Source organism: Pan troglodytes, chromosome 18 (genome assembly GCF_028858775.2).
Source record: "Pan troglodytes isolate AG18354 chromosome 18, NHGRI_mPanTro3-v2.0_pri, whole genome shotgun sequence".
Classification (NCBI taxonomy): domain Eukaryota; kingdom Metazoa; phylum Chordata; class Mammalia; order Primates; family Hominidae; genus Pan; species Pan troglodytes.
Genome location: NC_072416.2, coordinates 4026880 through 4042363, shown reverse-complemented (window position 1 = coordinate 4042363; position 15484 = coordinate 4026880). Strand labels below are relative to the sequence as shown.

The 15484-nt window shown below is 51.7% G+C and overlaps 1 protein-coding gene across 15 annotated transcripts in view; it reads right to left on the bottom strand.

Moving 5' to 3' along the window:
• The window catches only part of CRAMP1 (cramped chromatin regulator homolog 1), a 65877-nt gene that overhangs the window by 29457 nt on the left and 20936 nt on the right, over positions 1-15484 (bottom strand). For 14 of the 15 annotated variants that reach the window (XM_063796435.1, XM_016929167.4, XM_063796427.1 and 11 more), the window contains exons 5-6: positions 10837-10920; positions 7565-7613 (exon numbers count right to left, since the gene is read on the bottom strand). In XM_063796435.1, coding sequence (XP_063652505.1) covers positions 7565-7613; positions 10837-10920 — 133 coding nt within the window. The other variant, XM_063796436.1, reaches the window with a different exon arrangement.

Here is a 15484-nt window from a genome sequence, read left to right as displayed (position 1 = left end):
CCTTAACCCAGCTGAAATACACAGATCTAAGTGCCACAGCAGTTTTATGAGCATTAATGATGTCAGAGTAGGGTGGCAGCAGAAGGAACCAGGGGAAACATTGGTCAAAAGCAGTCATTAAGCATGAAGTCAATTCTTTTTTTTTTTCTTTTTTTGAGACAGAGTCTCATTGTGTTGCCCAGCCTGGAGTGCAGCGGTACAATCTCAGCTCACTGCAAGCTCCACCTCCTGGGCTCAAGTGATCCTCCTGCCGCAGCCTCCCAAGTAGCTGGGACTACAGGCGCCCACCACCACCCCTGGCTAATTTTTTGTATTTTTAGTAGAGACAGGGTTTCTCCATGTTGGCCAGGCTGGAACTCCTAACCTCAAATGATTCGCCAGCCGCGGCCTCCCAAAGTGCTGGGATTACAGGCGTGAGCCACTGTACCCGGCTCGAGTCAATTCTAAAATAATCTCCTCCAATGAAGTGCTCTGGAAACAAATGGACGTTTCCACTCACCATTTTTTATTCCATCTGCCCCAAAACAACAGTAGTAGGCAAGATTCAAACAGCTGGCGGAGCTGTGTCATGTGGCACCTGTGTTTTCAATAATCACATTTTCCGTTAAACTGCTATTTTGTGACTTCCTTTTTTTTTTCCTTCAATCAAACTAAGTGCACCCTTCTGCATTCATATGGAACCATTCTGAGGTTACAGTCCTCCGTCTTTTTCTCTCAAATGGAAGTTCTACGACCGACTTGAGGCTGCGGCACCGAACACGATGAAAAGCCATGTTCAAGTGCGAAAGCCAGGGTGACGCTTAGGCCTGGTCACAGTTCCGGGACGTGATCCATACCTCCCCATCCTCGCACCAGCCTGGAAGCTGTAAGACAGGCTAAGACTTCCCAGATAGGCCCGGCACAGGGCTATAAGAGGTGCTGTCTATAGAAGAATCACAAGCTGACCTCTAAGTGAGCCCTCAAACAGAGGCTCTATTTACACCCCTCCATGAGTAGCTTTTTTTTTTTTTTTTTTTTTTTTTAAGGCAGAGTCTCACTCTGTCGCCCAGGCTGGAGTGCAGTGGTGCCATCTCAGCTCACTAAAACCTCTGCCTCCCAATCCAGGGCCTTAGGCGATTCTCATGCCTCAGCCTCCCGAGTAGGTGGGACTACAGGCATACACCAACATACACCCGGCTAATTTTGTATTTTTAATACAGACGGGATTTCACCATGTTGGCCAGGCTGGTCTCGAACTCCTGGCCTCAAGTGATCCACCCACCTCGGCCTCCCAAAGTGCTGGGATTACAAACGTGAGCCACCACGCCTAGGTGAATAGCATTTCAGAATAGAAATATCATTGCAGAACAGAATAGCATTTCTGAATCGAAAACAGAGTAATTCCTCTATGTACTTGGGAGCCTGGCTTTCGTTTCTGATAGATTTATTTTCTTCTCTGCAAAGCCACTTGATAAATCGAATAAGCACGTGATAAACTTATGCCTCTGGGTCTGTGAACAACGTAGTAAGCTTTCACTTTAGTTTAGAGCTTTACTCAATTCATTTAGTCTTTAATTTAATTTTACAATTCTAAAACCAAAAGAAGATTCACAGTTAATTGAAACAGGTCTGCATGAGAGGTAGAGGCGACAGCAAGTCAAATACCCCAATCGCTTTTGAGCTGAAATCCAGGGGTAGCCTCCCACAGGCACCTCAGTCATTTTCCCAATCTCTCACCTTGACAGGTTTCCCGTTTGTTCGTAAATACGAATGTCTGCTGGTCAAAGAATGGTCACAAAAGTTGACAGAACAGAAGGTCCAGAATGGACCCACACGGTACAGTCAACTGATGTTTGACAAGGATGCAAAGGCCACTCAATGGAGGAGAGACAGTCCTTTCAGATGGCACAGCTTGACACCCACAGACAAAAAGCAAAGCTCCACCTAAACTTCACATGGTACACAAAAGTTAATTCAAAGCAGATCATGGATTTAAATGTAAAACTAGAAAACTTCTAGAAGAAAACACAGGGGCACATCTCTGTGACCTTGGGTTAGGCAAAGAGTTCTTAGATGTCATATTAAAAGCATAAACCATAGAAGAAAACAGTGACAGACTTGACTTCATCAAAGCGAAGGACTTTCACTCTGTGCAGGACAGTAAGTGAACAAAAAGACAGGCCACAGTCTAGGAGAAAGTATTTGCAGATGGAGTATCCAACAGAAGACTTGTGTCTACAATATACAAAGAATTCTCTAAACTTAAGAAGAAGAAAACAGGCACAAGATATGAACAGGCACTTCACCAAAGACACACAGCAAATAAGCACGAGAAAGACACTCGGTGTCATGAGTCATCAGGGAAACGCATCAAAACCACAGGATGATGCCACTCCACACCTACTAGGGTGCCTTTAGAAAGACAAACACCCCGAACACGCTGAGTGCTGGGGAGTGTGGGAAGCAACTGCAACTCTCTTGGAAGAGTCTGGCAGCTCCATGTAAAGCCAAACACACACTCCCACCTCCTCCTCCTGGGGACCGAAAACCACGCTCACACAAAAACCTGGAGGCAAAGCCTGGGCACTTCTTCATCAACACTAAAACACTGCAAATAGCCCTGGGTCCCTCCACTTGGAAGGGATAACAGAGTGCAGCATGTCAACACCGTGGAACATGACTCAGCAGGTGAAAGTATAAGCTGCAGATCCACAAGTCAACACGGAAGAGCCTCAAGGGCATACTGCAGAGTGGGGACGCCCATCTCAGAAGGCTGCACACCATGATTCCCTTTAGATGGCTTTCTGGAAAAGGCAAAATTACAGGGAACGGAGAGTGGCGCAAAGGGTGCCTGGGGCAAGGTGTGGGGGAGGGACAGAAGGGGACTTGGGGGTTGCTGGCAGCGTTCCATATCTTGACAGTGGTGGCAGCTACACAACTCTACGAATTTGTGAAAACTTCTAGAACTGTAAGTGAAGAGGCCAATCTACAAAACTAAGCCCAGGATGATTCCAATGTGACGACGACACTCTGGGAAAGGTGCAGCTAGAGAGAGCGGGAGACCAGAGGCTGCTGGGGTGAAGCTAGAGAGAGTGAGACCAGTGGCTTCTGGGGGCACCAGGAAGCAACAGGCAGAGCACAGGATGTTCAGGGCAGTGAACCGCCCCCGTGTGATGCCAGAAGGGTGGGCACATGTCATTACCCATCTGTCCAAAACCACAGAAGGCACAACGCTGAGCGGGCCTGTAAGTAAACTATGGACTCTGAGTGATGAAGAAGGGTCAAGGAAACCTCATGAGTTGTGATAAAAGGACCACACGAATGCAAAGTGTTAATTACACCTGTAATCCCAGCACTTTGGGAGGCCAAGGTGGGAGGATAACCTGAGGTCGAGAGTTCAAGACCAGCCTGGCTAACATGGTGAAACTCTGTCTGTACTAAAAATATAAAAAATTAGCCGGGCGTGGTGGTGGGCGCCTGTAATCCCAGCTAGTCGGGAAGCTGAGGCACGAGAATCGCTTAAACCTGGGAGACAGAGGTTGCAGTGAGCCAAGATCGTGCCAGTGCACTCCAGCCTGGGCAACAGAGCAAGACTCCATCTCAAACAAAACAAAAGAAAATAAACCAACGAAGTGTTAATAACGGGGGAAATCGTGTGGGGCAGGGGAGGGGCGTAGCTCTGTACACAGTTTTTCTGTAAACTTAAAACTGCTCTAAAAACTAAAATGTTTTAAAACAAACTTCTATAACTGTATGACAAAAAGCAAAAAAAAAAGAACAAAAGTAAAAATATTAAAGCAAAAAATGGGTCAGGTGTGAAGGATCATGCCTGTAATATCAGTGCTTTGGGAGGCCAAGACGGGAGGATCACTTGAGCCCAGGAGTTTGAGATCAGCCTGGGCAACATGGCGAAACCCCGCCTCTATTTAGAAAACGAAAGAAAGAAAAAGAATGTACACACCACACCACACCACCTCCAACAGCGTCCCCATCTCTTCTCCACAGGGAACGAGAGGCATAGTTTTACCCAGAACGAGGGGCTCTCCTGCTGCAAACCCTCCTGTGCTCAGAGCCGGGCCTGGCCCAGCCCTCCAGCCTCAGCTCTGCACTCTTCCTCTCCCCTCCCCTCCTGAGGCTTCCATGACCCAGTTCCTCCTTCCCACCTTCCTTTCCCTGGGCCAGGTGATTCCCCAACTCTTTGTGTGGCCCCTGATCGCTTCCCTAAACGCCCCAGGCAGGTTCCCTTCCTGCCAGTTGCCATGTCTGCACCCACCTGCCACGTCAGTTTCACAATAACTTTCATCCCCAGTTACTGTACATGTCTACACCACATGCTAAGGTGACCTGTTCAATGGACATGCATCAGCTGCCACACCACAGCTGTCACCGCTGCATAACGAGCACCCATTCCTGTGCCAGGCACACACAGGCACCCAGACATTTCTAGAACCAATGAACACACTATTCAGCAGCCGTTCTGCCTCAGATCTCTCCATGGGTGCAGACAGAAATCTTTCCTTGCTGGTACCATGCTGTTCCAAACCTTTTCTCCGTGTCTCACACCTCTCTGGAGGATGACAATACGACAGGTGAGGCTGGGGCCCAGAGAGTCAGGTGAGAACGGCCAGGTCCCTTAGCGCAGGCTCCCACTCTCGCTGCGGCCTCACCCAGCACTCGGTCCAGGAGTCAGCACTGCCTTCACCTGCCATTTGCCAAAATCCTTGGCTACACGGGCAAATTCTCCATCAGCGCCCACACCTGAGCTCACCTTTTCTTTTGCCACCTGCCCAGTCTTTTCCAGACAAGCTGGTAGCCAGGTGAGCTACCTCAACACTAGCTTCCTTAAGAAAAAGGACAATCAATCTTGCCATCCTGCTGACAGGCCCACCGCCTAGGCCCACAGTCAGTCATCTCAGAGCCCCTCCACTGCGGGAGTACAGCAGAGGATGACAGCCGACATTCAGCCATGCCGCCTTCTGGCCAACATGCCCAACACGCGGCCTGGAGGAGCTGGGGACCCATGCCAGGCTCCCTCTTCATTTGGTTCTCAGAGTGGCAGATGGCACGACTGTAAATGGCACCAAGCGTGCTGCATAAGCTCATGACACATTTCGATTCCGCTGTCCACGCACCTGCTGCCCGGGAGGATGAGGCTGGAGGGGCGCTAGCACACATGCTACTGAGTACAGACATGGCCCAGGCCCATGCCTGCTTCTTGCCCTTCCCTCGGCAGAACCACCTGAGGGTTGTTTTTTTTTTTTTTCTTTCCCCTAGACAAAGTCTTCCTCTGTCACCCAGGCTGGAGCACAGTGGAGGGATCTTGGTTCACTGCAACCTCCGCCTCTCAGGTTCAAGCGATTCTCCTGCCTCAGCCTCCCAAGTAGCTGGGATTACAGGCATGCACCACCACACCCAGCTAATTTTTGTATTTTTAGCAGAGACCGGGTTTCATCATGTTGGTCATGCTGGTTTCGAACTCTTGACCTTGTGATCCACCCTCCTCGGCCTCCCAAAGTGCTGGGATTTCAGGCGTGAGCCACTACGCCTGGCCAACCTGAGGGTTCTTTATACCAGAAGGCACTTTCCCTCTGCACACTTTAGCGAGCACCTCTAGTCCTGCAAGCCACAACCCTGTCATCACTCGGGAGACTACACTCTATCACGCAGCCCATAATCAAAGCCCCCAGTTGTCCCTAGAATACTCTTTGTAACCATTTCCTTCCTTCTCCTTCCTTGGTTTTTTTTAAGGTTCAAGACCTCCACAAAGCTACTACCTGCATTTGTTTGTCGAGTGTCTCCAGTCCCTGGGAACTCCCTGTGCCCATGTGGTCAGAAGGAATCTATTTCTTACGTAAGTTCTCCTGCGGATGGCACTGCAGGTGCCCACCACGCCCCCGCTGGGCAGCACATCTGTGTTTTGGCAAAAGGAACGCTCATCGGACAGGCCACTCTGTGCACCGTCCTCAAGCATACAGCAAAGAGTCTGGAACTCTGGCTTCATTCCATCAATCATGGAGGAAATGAAATAAAAGGTGAAGTAAGATTTGCCCCAAGTATGGATCCTGCGGCAGTGTTTTCCCTCATGGGACAGCCCCTTGCCTACTGGTCAGCTGACATCAGAAACCAACCAAGCCTTGGATCTTGGGCCTTCTCAAGACGGTTCCTCCAATGTGCCCAGTGCTGCTCAGGATAAGCCAGATACTGCCTGATGGAGGTAGAGCAGGAGCAAGAGTGGGAAGGAAGCAGGGCTCTGAAGCTGGGAGGGGCGCCTGGGCAAGGCGGTGAACACCCTCCCTATGGCTGGCGGCCCCTGGCTGTACCCCAGACCCACTCTGGGAAGTCTGTCCGGTGTTGGGGCAAGCTGCACTTTCTGGTGGCTGTGGTCACCCAGTTACAGTCGTTGGCTGCAGGCTGGTGGCAGCTCACACACAGCCTGGGAATCATGCCCAACACCTGCTGTGCTGGGACTGGAGGGAAGGCCTGTGCTGGCCCAGCAGGCACTGCTCCCACTGGGGCAGGGAGGGTTCCCAGGTCATCAGACACAAGCCTGGGGGAGAAGGGCCAAGGGGAAAAGCAACCAGAGGTCCAAGGGTGAAGTGCTATGGACGGAAGAGAGATGGGTAAGGACTGTTCAGGAGTGGCTGCAAGGGCAGGGCTCTTGGGTGCGGGTGGCACACCCACAAGGATCGGGGCTGGTTGTGCAGACCCAGTATCTGCGGTTCAGTGAACTGAGAGCAGTCAGCCAGGCTGCCGGGATAGCTCTGGTGTGGTCAGTGGGCGGGATGGATGTAAGATGGGATGGCTACCCATGAGGACCCACACCAGGTGAGAAATGTACATGCACAGAACCCCACCAGGCTGTGCACTGGGAACCCCCAGGCTGTGGAACGGGGACCCCCCCCCCCAGGCTGCAGAGTGGGGACCCCCCAGGCTGCGGAGTGGAGACCCCCAGGCTGTGGAGTGGGGACCCTCCCCAAGCTGTAAAGCAGGGAACCCCCAGGCTGTGGAGTAGGGTGGCGGGGCCCTGCCCTGGAGTGCAGCCCAACAGCAGCAACTGGGCAGATGTCAACTGGACCATCAGGGGCCCGGTTGTTTGTGTGGCCAGGAGAGCATGTGCCCTCTGGGAGTCAGGTGTGTGAGGGGAGGAGAGCGGCCAGTTGGAGACGGAAGCATCCAGGGCACAAGAAGCTGTCAGAAGTGGCCCAGGACACGACAAAAATGCAATGGAAAGGAGAGGCCCTAGAAGCCGCGGACCAGCCCCACAGCAGGCACAAAGGTGGAGGAAAAGGAGCACAAAAAGCAGGGCCCTGAGTGCTGCGTCGAGACCACAACGCCCAGCCAGAGACCCTCGGGAAGGAGGAGGCCAAAGACGGCACTTCCTTCCCTCCCCGGGGCAGGCACAGGCTCTGGGCGCAGTCACCGCTCCCTGGACCAAGCACCTTTTGTTGGGACTGAACACGTAACTGAGAGGTTATGAAGTTTTAACTCGGAAGGTCCTCACTGAGAGCATTTCAGCTTCTGTATTTTAGAGAATAAACACAAAACACCCAGAGAAGTGATGTTTCACATGGAAACTGGGACTTACCCAACCTGAATGAGTTCATTCAGCTTTGTTGCATTCTTGTCATCCATACCTTTAAATGGAAAAAATAAATAAATGAGACCACGATGTAGTTAGGAGCAAAGCCCTGAAGATTTCCCATACAATTCCGCTCAATATAGACTCAAATCCCATTACCGAATATTAAAGTTCCTCTGGAATAAAAGCCCTACAGTAGCTGCAGCCCCTCCCTCAAAGTCACACCTTCGAGTCAGCTGCCCTGGTCGCCCCCGCTCACCTGAAAGCCTGGCACGCCCCTGCCTGGCCTCCTCCTCAGGCAGGCCCACTACCCAGCCTCTGACCAGTTGATCTGTCCTCCCAAGAGCTCCCTCTTAGGTCCCCCAGCGCCGGCCTTCCACTCATCCCTATCTGCCTGGCTCAACAGCTGCTTCCTGCAGGCACCACACCTGCCCGCGCACACTTCCTGCTGGGCTCGTACTGACAGTGTCCGGTGTTGACCTTCTGGCCCACAGTGTGGAACCCCCAAGGCACCCAGGGTCCACAGAATGAAGACTCCGACACCCTCTGAGTTTCCTGGAGCAGACGCCCCATTTCCTGTGACCTGCTCGGGACTCTTCACTATCTTCAAGATGTGCAAGAAAGCAGCTACAGTACGTTAACGGGAGAGACTAGGTGCTGGGTACTTGGCTGTTCACTGTAAAGTTCTTTGAATTCTTCTGCATGTTTTAGGGAAAAAAACTCCACAAACGACCAGGCTGAAAACCAAAACCAAAGACAAAATTGTCAAAGCAGCCACAGACAGACAATGCACCTCGCACGGAGGAATGAGGGCACAGATGACCACTGACCCCTCTCATCAGAGCAGCACAGGCCAAGAGGCAGCAGACAACGGTGTCAATGTGATGAAAGAATGAACCCGTCAGATCAGAATTCTCTATCCGGCAAATACATCTTTTAAGAATGAAGATGAAATAAAGAATTTTCAGATTAATAATAACTAAGAATTCACAGCCGGCACAACTGCACGGAAAAAAATACAGGAGGTTTTTCAGAAAGAAAGGAAACAAAGCCAGATGGAAACGGAACTTCAGGAAGGAATGAAAAGCACCGGAAAGGGCTCTTGTCGCCAGGCGAGGCACCAAGAAAGGAACCGGTTGCGGAAACCGGCCAGGCATGGCATGCCACAGGGTCACCGTGCCCCACCTCTCCTGCTCCAGGATGAAGGGTTGGAAGCCTGGGTGCAGTGTGCCCCTCACTCAGCAATCAAGTCATTTATTTTCATCAAACTTGAGCATCCTCATGAGGCAGGAGAATAGGGTCTAGAGGTAGGGAACCTAAGGCCAATTCACGCTGACTTCCTAGAACTAAATCAAAAGGAAAACCCCAACTTTCTACACCTAAGTAACAAACGGACCAGACACGCTATTCCCTTTGCAACGACCCCTCCCCTTCTTTCTTCATGGCAGATGGGAAATTGAAAGTATCTCTGATTGGTTGCAGAAAGCAGAAAGCAACTGGACATTTACATAGGAGTACAACTTTGGAACTTCACTTCAGCCTGACTGGTTGCTTCTGCTAGGTTTGAAAAAGTCTAAAAAGTCTTCCCCAAGACTGGGGCCAAGTCTTCCTTTGCAAAGAAGTGTAACTTTGTAACCAGTTTAGCTTCTGATTGGTTGTTTTCCACAACCAATCAGATGCTTGCATAGAGTGTAACCTTTGTAACCTCAGTTCAGTCTCTGATTGCCGGCCACTACTTCATTTACATAGGGTGTACACCAAGCAGCCAATGGGAAACCTCTAGAGGGTATTTAAACCCCAGAAACTTCTGTAAAAGGGCTCTTGAGCCCCTACGTCCGGGCCCACTCCCACCCTGTGGAGTGTACTTTGGTTTTCAATAAATCTCTGCTTTTGTTGCTTCATTCTTCCCTTGCTTTGTTTGTGCATTTTGTACAATTCTTTGTTCGAAATGCCAAGAACCTGGACACCCTCCACCTCTCAGAAGCTTCTAGGGAGGAAACCAGAACAAGCAGTGGTGCCAAAGGACCAGGCAACAAGGAGTGGGAACACATGGTCAAGATGGGGTTTTCCTTTATCTGGGGAAGATGAGAGCTGGGAGAGCTGTGGCGTAAACTCCTTGGGGCCTGGGATGCTTCCCAAGGCTGAGAGAGGGCAGATGAGAGGCGGCAGGAACAGGCATGAGGAGCTGGGACACGAGGCCCACGGACATGAGTGTAGGCTGGAGAGGCAGGCTGGAGGAGGGAAGAGGAGTGGCTGGGCCCATAGGGGACAGACCCAGTGGGGAAGTGCAGGAGGGCAGGGCCTCCCACAGACAAATGCCACACTAGATTGCAGCAGCCACCCCGCAGGACACAGCAAGGCATGGAGGGGCAGCAAGGGGTCAGAGTGTGGCGCAGGCCTGGCACAGACAGGGCGACTGCTCTGTATCTATCCTCTCAGCCCCACCACCCGCCCTGAGCTGTGACATGCTAGCTGGCGTGGTCGTGCAGTATCCCACTGAAGACGGGGGGATCTCCTACAGTGCCCACTGGACAGCCCAGGCATGCTCTCTTCTTATGAAGTCAGGCAGAAGAAGCAGGGCTGAGGGGCGCTGGGCACAAGCACCTGGTAAGTCTACAATGTCCCTACCTAGAGGTCGTGTCAAAAATGTCTCAAGGGAATCTGGTCCCGAAGAGATGATCGGAACAAATCCAAGCAAGGGCCTGCGTGAGGAAGGCCTGAGCGCGTTGCAGTGTCTCAGAAGCCCAGGCAGTGCGGCCGCTCTAAGTCAAAGACACCCAAGGGAGACTCCACAGTCACATGCAGGGCAACGGCCCTTGACAGAAGCCCTGACTGATATTTTGGGATGTTTTAGAAAATCTGAATATGGGCAGGAAATTAGGTAAGATCACTACACCTGTTTGGTAAATGCTAAAAGTCTAGGTGCGACCATGGTATCACGGCTATATAGGAGAAATGTTCTCTGAGGTGATGCCGGTGGAGGTATTCTGGGCTGTGGCGTGACATCTTACAGTCGAGTGGAATGCAGAGTGTGTGAAACACATGTGTGCACGCGAGCATGTGTGCATGTGCATGGAGAAAGAGAGCAAATGTAGCCAACGTCAGCAACAGGTCCATCTAAGCTAAAGAGCACGGCCGCCATCATATTCTTCACCTCTTCTAGTAACATTTTTTCAAGATAAAAGTTAGAGGGAAACTAGAAACAACTTTGAGCACTAAAGCCCAAAGGTGACAAGGACAGGAGGAGCCGTGGGCAACCCCACAGTCAGCGTACTCACAGCCCCCAATCTTCTTGCGCAGCTCGCCATAGCAGATCAGGCCATACAGTTCCTGCGATGACTTCTTCAGGCCTCGAGAGAACACTGAGAAACAGAAGAGAAGGCGGCTTTAGAGAGGGGAACAGGAGGTGCTGCCTGGCTCGGGTGTGAGAGCCACACCGGGCTCATGTGGTTTCTTGGATCTCCTCCCTGTACCTTTGTCATGCAAGCTGTCAACCACAGGGGACACTGGGCAGAGTGTATAGAACACGGTGCTGTGTCTGCGATTTTCAAAATAAAAAGTTAAACCAAAGTGGGGCGTTAGAAATTTACCCCAATAGGCAGAGGAAATGTCCCCTGGAGGAGAAAACACAACACTCAGAACAGCTGGTACTCGTGGAGGCGGCAGATGTGGCCAGCACTAAACCTGTCATCCATCTCTGCACACAGGTGAGGGCAGCAGCCCTGAAACCTGGATGCTGCCTTCCTGCCTCACCTGTGCCCTCCCGGGACAGTGGATCTGCATAGCCCGGGCCCAGGTGGGAGGAGGAGCCAAGGACAGGTGCTCACCCCTGCCTGAGGCCCATTCTCCTTCCTCAGTAAGAGGCCCTGTTTTTTTTTTGGTTTTTTTTTTTCTTTTCTTGGAGACAGGGTCTCACTCTCTCGCCCAGACTGGAGTGCAGTGGCATGATCTCGGCTCACCGCAACCTCTGCCTCCCAGGCTCAAGAGATTCTCCTGCCTCAGCCTCCCAAGTAGCTGAGATTACAGGTGCACACCATTATGGCCTGGCTAATTTTTGTATTTTTAGTAGAGACAGGGTTTCACCATGTGGGCCAGGCTGGTCTCGAACTCCTGACCTCAAATGATCTACCTGTCTCAACCTCCCAAAGTGCTGGGATTACAGGCATGAGCCACCGTGCCCAGCCAAGGCCCCTGTTTTATTTGGGAGGCAAACAGGCTGCGACATGGACAGCTGGTCATGGCTACACCACTGGAAGTAGTGGAGACTTCCAGAAGCCTCCTTAAAGAGCCTGATTTGGGCAGGAGGGTTCCCCTTTTCCCACCCCTCTTTCCTCAAGAGCCACTGCCTGGAGCTGTCACCAAGGACAGCCAAGCACAAGAATGGGAGGCACCTGGGTCCTGCCCGCCCTGGGCGCCAGCCTCTAGGCGTCTCTGCCACGAGACAGTGAATTCTGAGGCGCTTGGGCCACTGCTATTTTGCATTTTGTTACTGTATTACACCAGACCTAATCCTGCTAGGGAAACCAAGTGACAACACAGTCCAGGCCCCTTTGGGTCACTTCACAGAGCAGGGGTGAAGGCCATTTGTCCCCTCTACTCTCACAATTGTCCTCTCTAGTTCTCTCCTCAGAGACCTGTTCTCAAGGCCCTAAGACTGGTAAATGGAGAAGCAGGCTTTCAAGATATGAGGAGGATTCTGGACCATGGGTCTCGGACACGGCTAAACACAGGCCAACTGCTCTCAAAGGCTCTTCTGAGAGAAAGACCTAAGACCTAAGGGTTCATCAGACTTTCTTTTTTTCTTTCTTTATTTTTTTTTTTTTGAGACAGAGTTTCGCTCTTGTTGCCCAGGCTGGAGCGCGGTGACGCGATCTCAGCTCACTGCAACCTCTGCCTCCCAGGTTCAAGGGATTCTCCTGCCTCAGCCTCCCAAGTAGCTGGGATTACAGGCATGCGCCACCACGCCCTGCTAATGTTTGTATTTTTAGTAGAGACGGGGTTTCACCACGTTAGTCAGGCTGGTCTCAAACTCTTGACCTCAGGTGATCCGCCCACCTCGGCCTCCCAAAATGTTGGGATTACAGGCGTGAGCCACCACGCCTGGCCTCATCAGACTTTCTTAAAGGAGCCCATGACTCGGAAAGCTTTAAGATCCACTATTCAGTAGACAAGCAAAATGTGGCCATCCACCCAAAGGAAAATAATCCAGCCATAGAAAGGACTGGCACACGCTACAACACAGACAAACCCTGAAACCTGACGCTGAGTGAAGGAAACCAGGCACAGAAGGACACGTAGCACGTGATCCCGTTTCTATGAAACATCCAGAGTAGAAAGATCCATAGAGACAGGAGGTGGTAAACTGAGGGCTCCCAGCACTGGGGCACAGGGTTTCCTCCTGGGCAATGGACATATTCTGCAACTAGAGAGTGGCAATGGCTGCATAACCTTGTAAGTACATTAAGAACCACTAAGTTGTATACTTTAAAAGGGTGAATAATATCCCCATTTCTAAAATATATATTTTAAAGTCCACTATTTGAAATGGCAAAAAGAAAAAAACCCACAACCCAGAAACAAGAAAGTAGCACCAAGAGCAAGACACTGCAGACAAGGGACCCCAGGGGAGGTGGGACCCTGGGACAAAGCAGGGCTTCCGGGAGGTGTCCCTGATGCCCCGCCTGGCCCCACGGCCTCCTAGGTGGCACCTCATGTTTTATTACACACTCAGGGACAGGAACCAAGCTCACCTCATCCAACTTTGAGTTCGTGAAGCAAAATCTCCACTGAGCAATGGACAGCAGCAAGGAAACGCAGATGTGCATGGAAACCACGGGAGATTAGTAAGACGAACACACACGCAAGGCCCCCAAGCTGGGGGCGGAGTCAGTCCCTTCCACGCTCCTCGCTTGCCACCACTCTGTGTCTCACGCCACACGATGAGTCAGACAAACCCGTGATAAAGTGCACACGGTGTGCTCTTCAAAACTCCAAAGCACAGGCCAGGCGTGGTGGCTCACGCCTGTAATCCTCGCACTTTGGGAGGCCGAGGCAGGTGGATTTCCTGAGCTCAGGAGTTCAAGACCAGCTTGGCAACATAGTGAAACCTCATCTCTCCTAAAAAATATAAAATTAGCCAGGTGTGGTGGTGCACACCTGTAATCCCAGCTACTCGGGAGGCTGAGGCATGAGAATCGCTTGAAACTGGGAGATGGAGGTTACAGTGAGCCGAGAGTGCGCCATGGCACTCTAGCCTGGGCAACAGAGCAAGACTCTGGCTCAAAAAACAAAACAAAACAAAACTCCAAAGCACGCCAAAAATACATGTAACGTGAAAAAGTTGCCACTCTGTTTGATGCGCAATGACAGTCCATGGGGCCAGTCACTTCACAGTGTCCTGGTGGCCTCCAGCCTCATGCTCCTGTTGGGCAAGTCAGCATCGGGTGCCCCAATGCCGCTGCACGCTGGCACGGAGGCAGACAGCCCTGCTGAAGAGACAGTCAGGGCCATCAGAGAACCCGGGAGAACACGGGAGAACGGTGAGCTCAACAGGAAGAAGGCACATCATGTGGGGTCACGCCAAAGATGCACGAACAGGAGACACCAAGGCTGTAGGAGCCTGCTGTGCCAGGTCAGGAAGAGAGGGAAGCACAGGGGCCCACACGGAGAAGGGGAAAGGACCTGTGTTGGGTGTGACCCCCCACCGAGAGGTGTGAGGGAGCATTTACCCTTCACCCTAGATGGACAGAAGGGCCAAAGAGGAATGAGGCCTCCTCGCACCAGCAAGTTTAGGATTAGGAGGTTGTTTAACAGGGAAAGGTGACACAATCAGAAAAGAAATGTTTGCTTTGACTGCCTTCTGAAATTGACATGGGAGAAAGCCTGGGTTGGCAAGTAGAATGTGCATTTGAACCTCAGAAGAGGAGATAAGTCTACGCCAGGAGCCTGAGGGTCCAAAGACGCTTCCCACCCTGCCCGCAGGTGGTTCAAGCAAAGCACACTAGACCGAAGCTCCTGGAATCCCATCCCTCTCTCTATACCTCGTCTACTAAACAGCTGCCCAGTCCCCTCCGCTGCTGGCCAGCTTCCCCCATAGAGAGCTTTTCAAGACCAGCCACAGTGGATGGCAGATCTGCTCGCATGGACTGACTTTCTTTCTTTTTTTTTTTTGAGACGGAGTCTTGCTCTGTGGCCAGGCTGGAGTGCAGTGGTGCAATTCTCCTGCCTCAGCCTCCCGAGTAGCTGGGAGTACAGGTGTGCACCACCATGCCCAGCTAATTTTTGTATTTTTAGTAGAGATGCGGTTTCACCATGTTGGCCAGGATGGTCTTGATCTCTTGACCTCGTGATCCGCCCGCCTCTGCCTCCCAAAGTGCTGATTACAGGCATGAGCCACCGCACGCAGCCTGGACTGTCTTTCAAAAAGGCACTAATGAACAATGCAAAGGACAGACGACACAGGAAGAGGCCGACAATGAAAAGTCGGTGCTGCGTGCCACTCTGGAAGGCACAAGGCCACTCACCACAACCTGACATTAACCACAACAGCCTTGGATGACGGGATCTGACCAGTGCTGAGATTTCAAATAAACAAGTGAGCTGAACATGAGAAGACCAGCACAGGCATCAAATATAGGACAAAACGGAACTGATGTGCTATAAATAGGTGAAGTCAGCAGAAAATCTTACATGAATGGTCACGTGGATACCAAAAGCAAACAAACAAAACCGCATCGGCGGCAGACCCGAATCAAGGGGTACCCCTAATGTGCAGAGACCAACAGCCGTTTCCATGGATCTCCAGAAACGGCGACAATCTCCCAGTGGAGGTTCTTCAGTGGAGAAGCTAGCTGCGTGGTGGGCAGGGGGTGTCTGCGGCCCTCAGGGCTCTGCCCAGTCACACAGGGGAGCTGGGTCCTGGCTCTT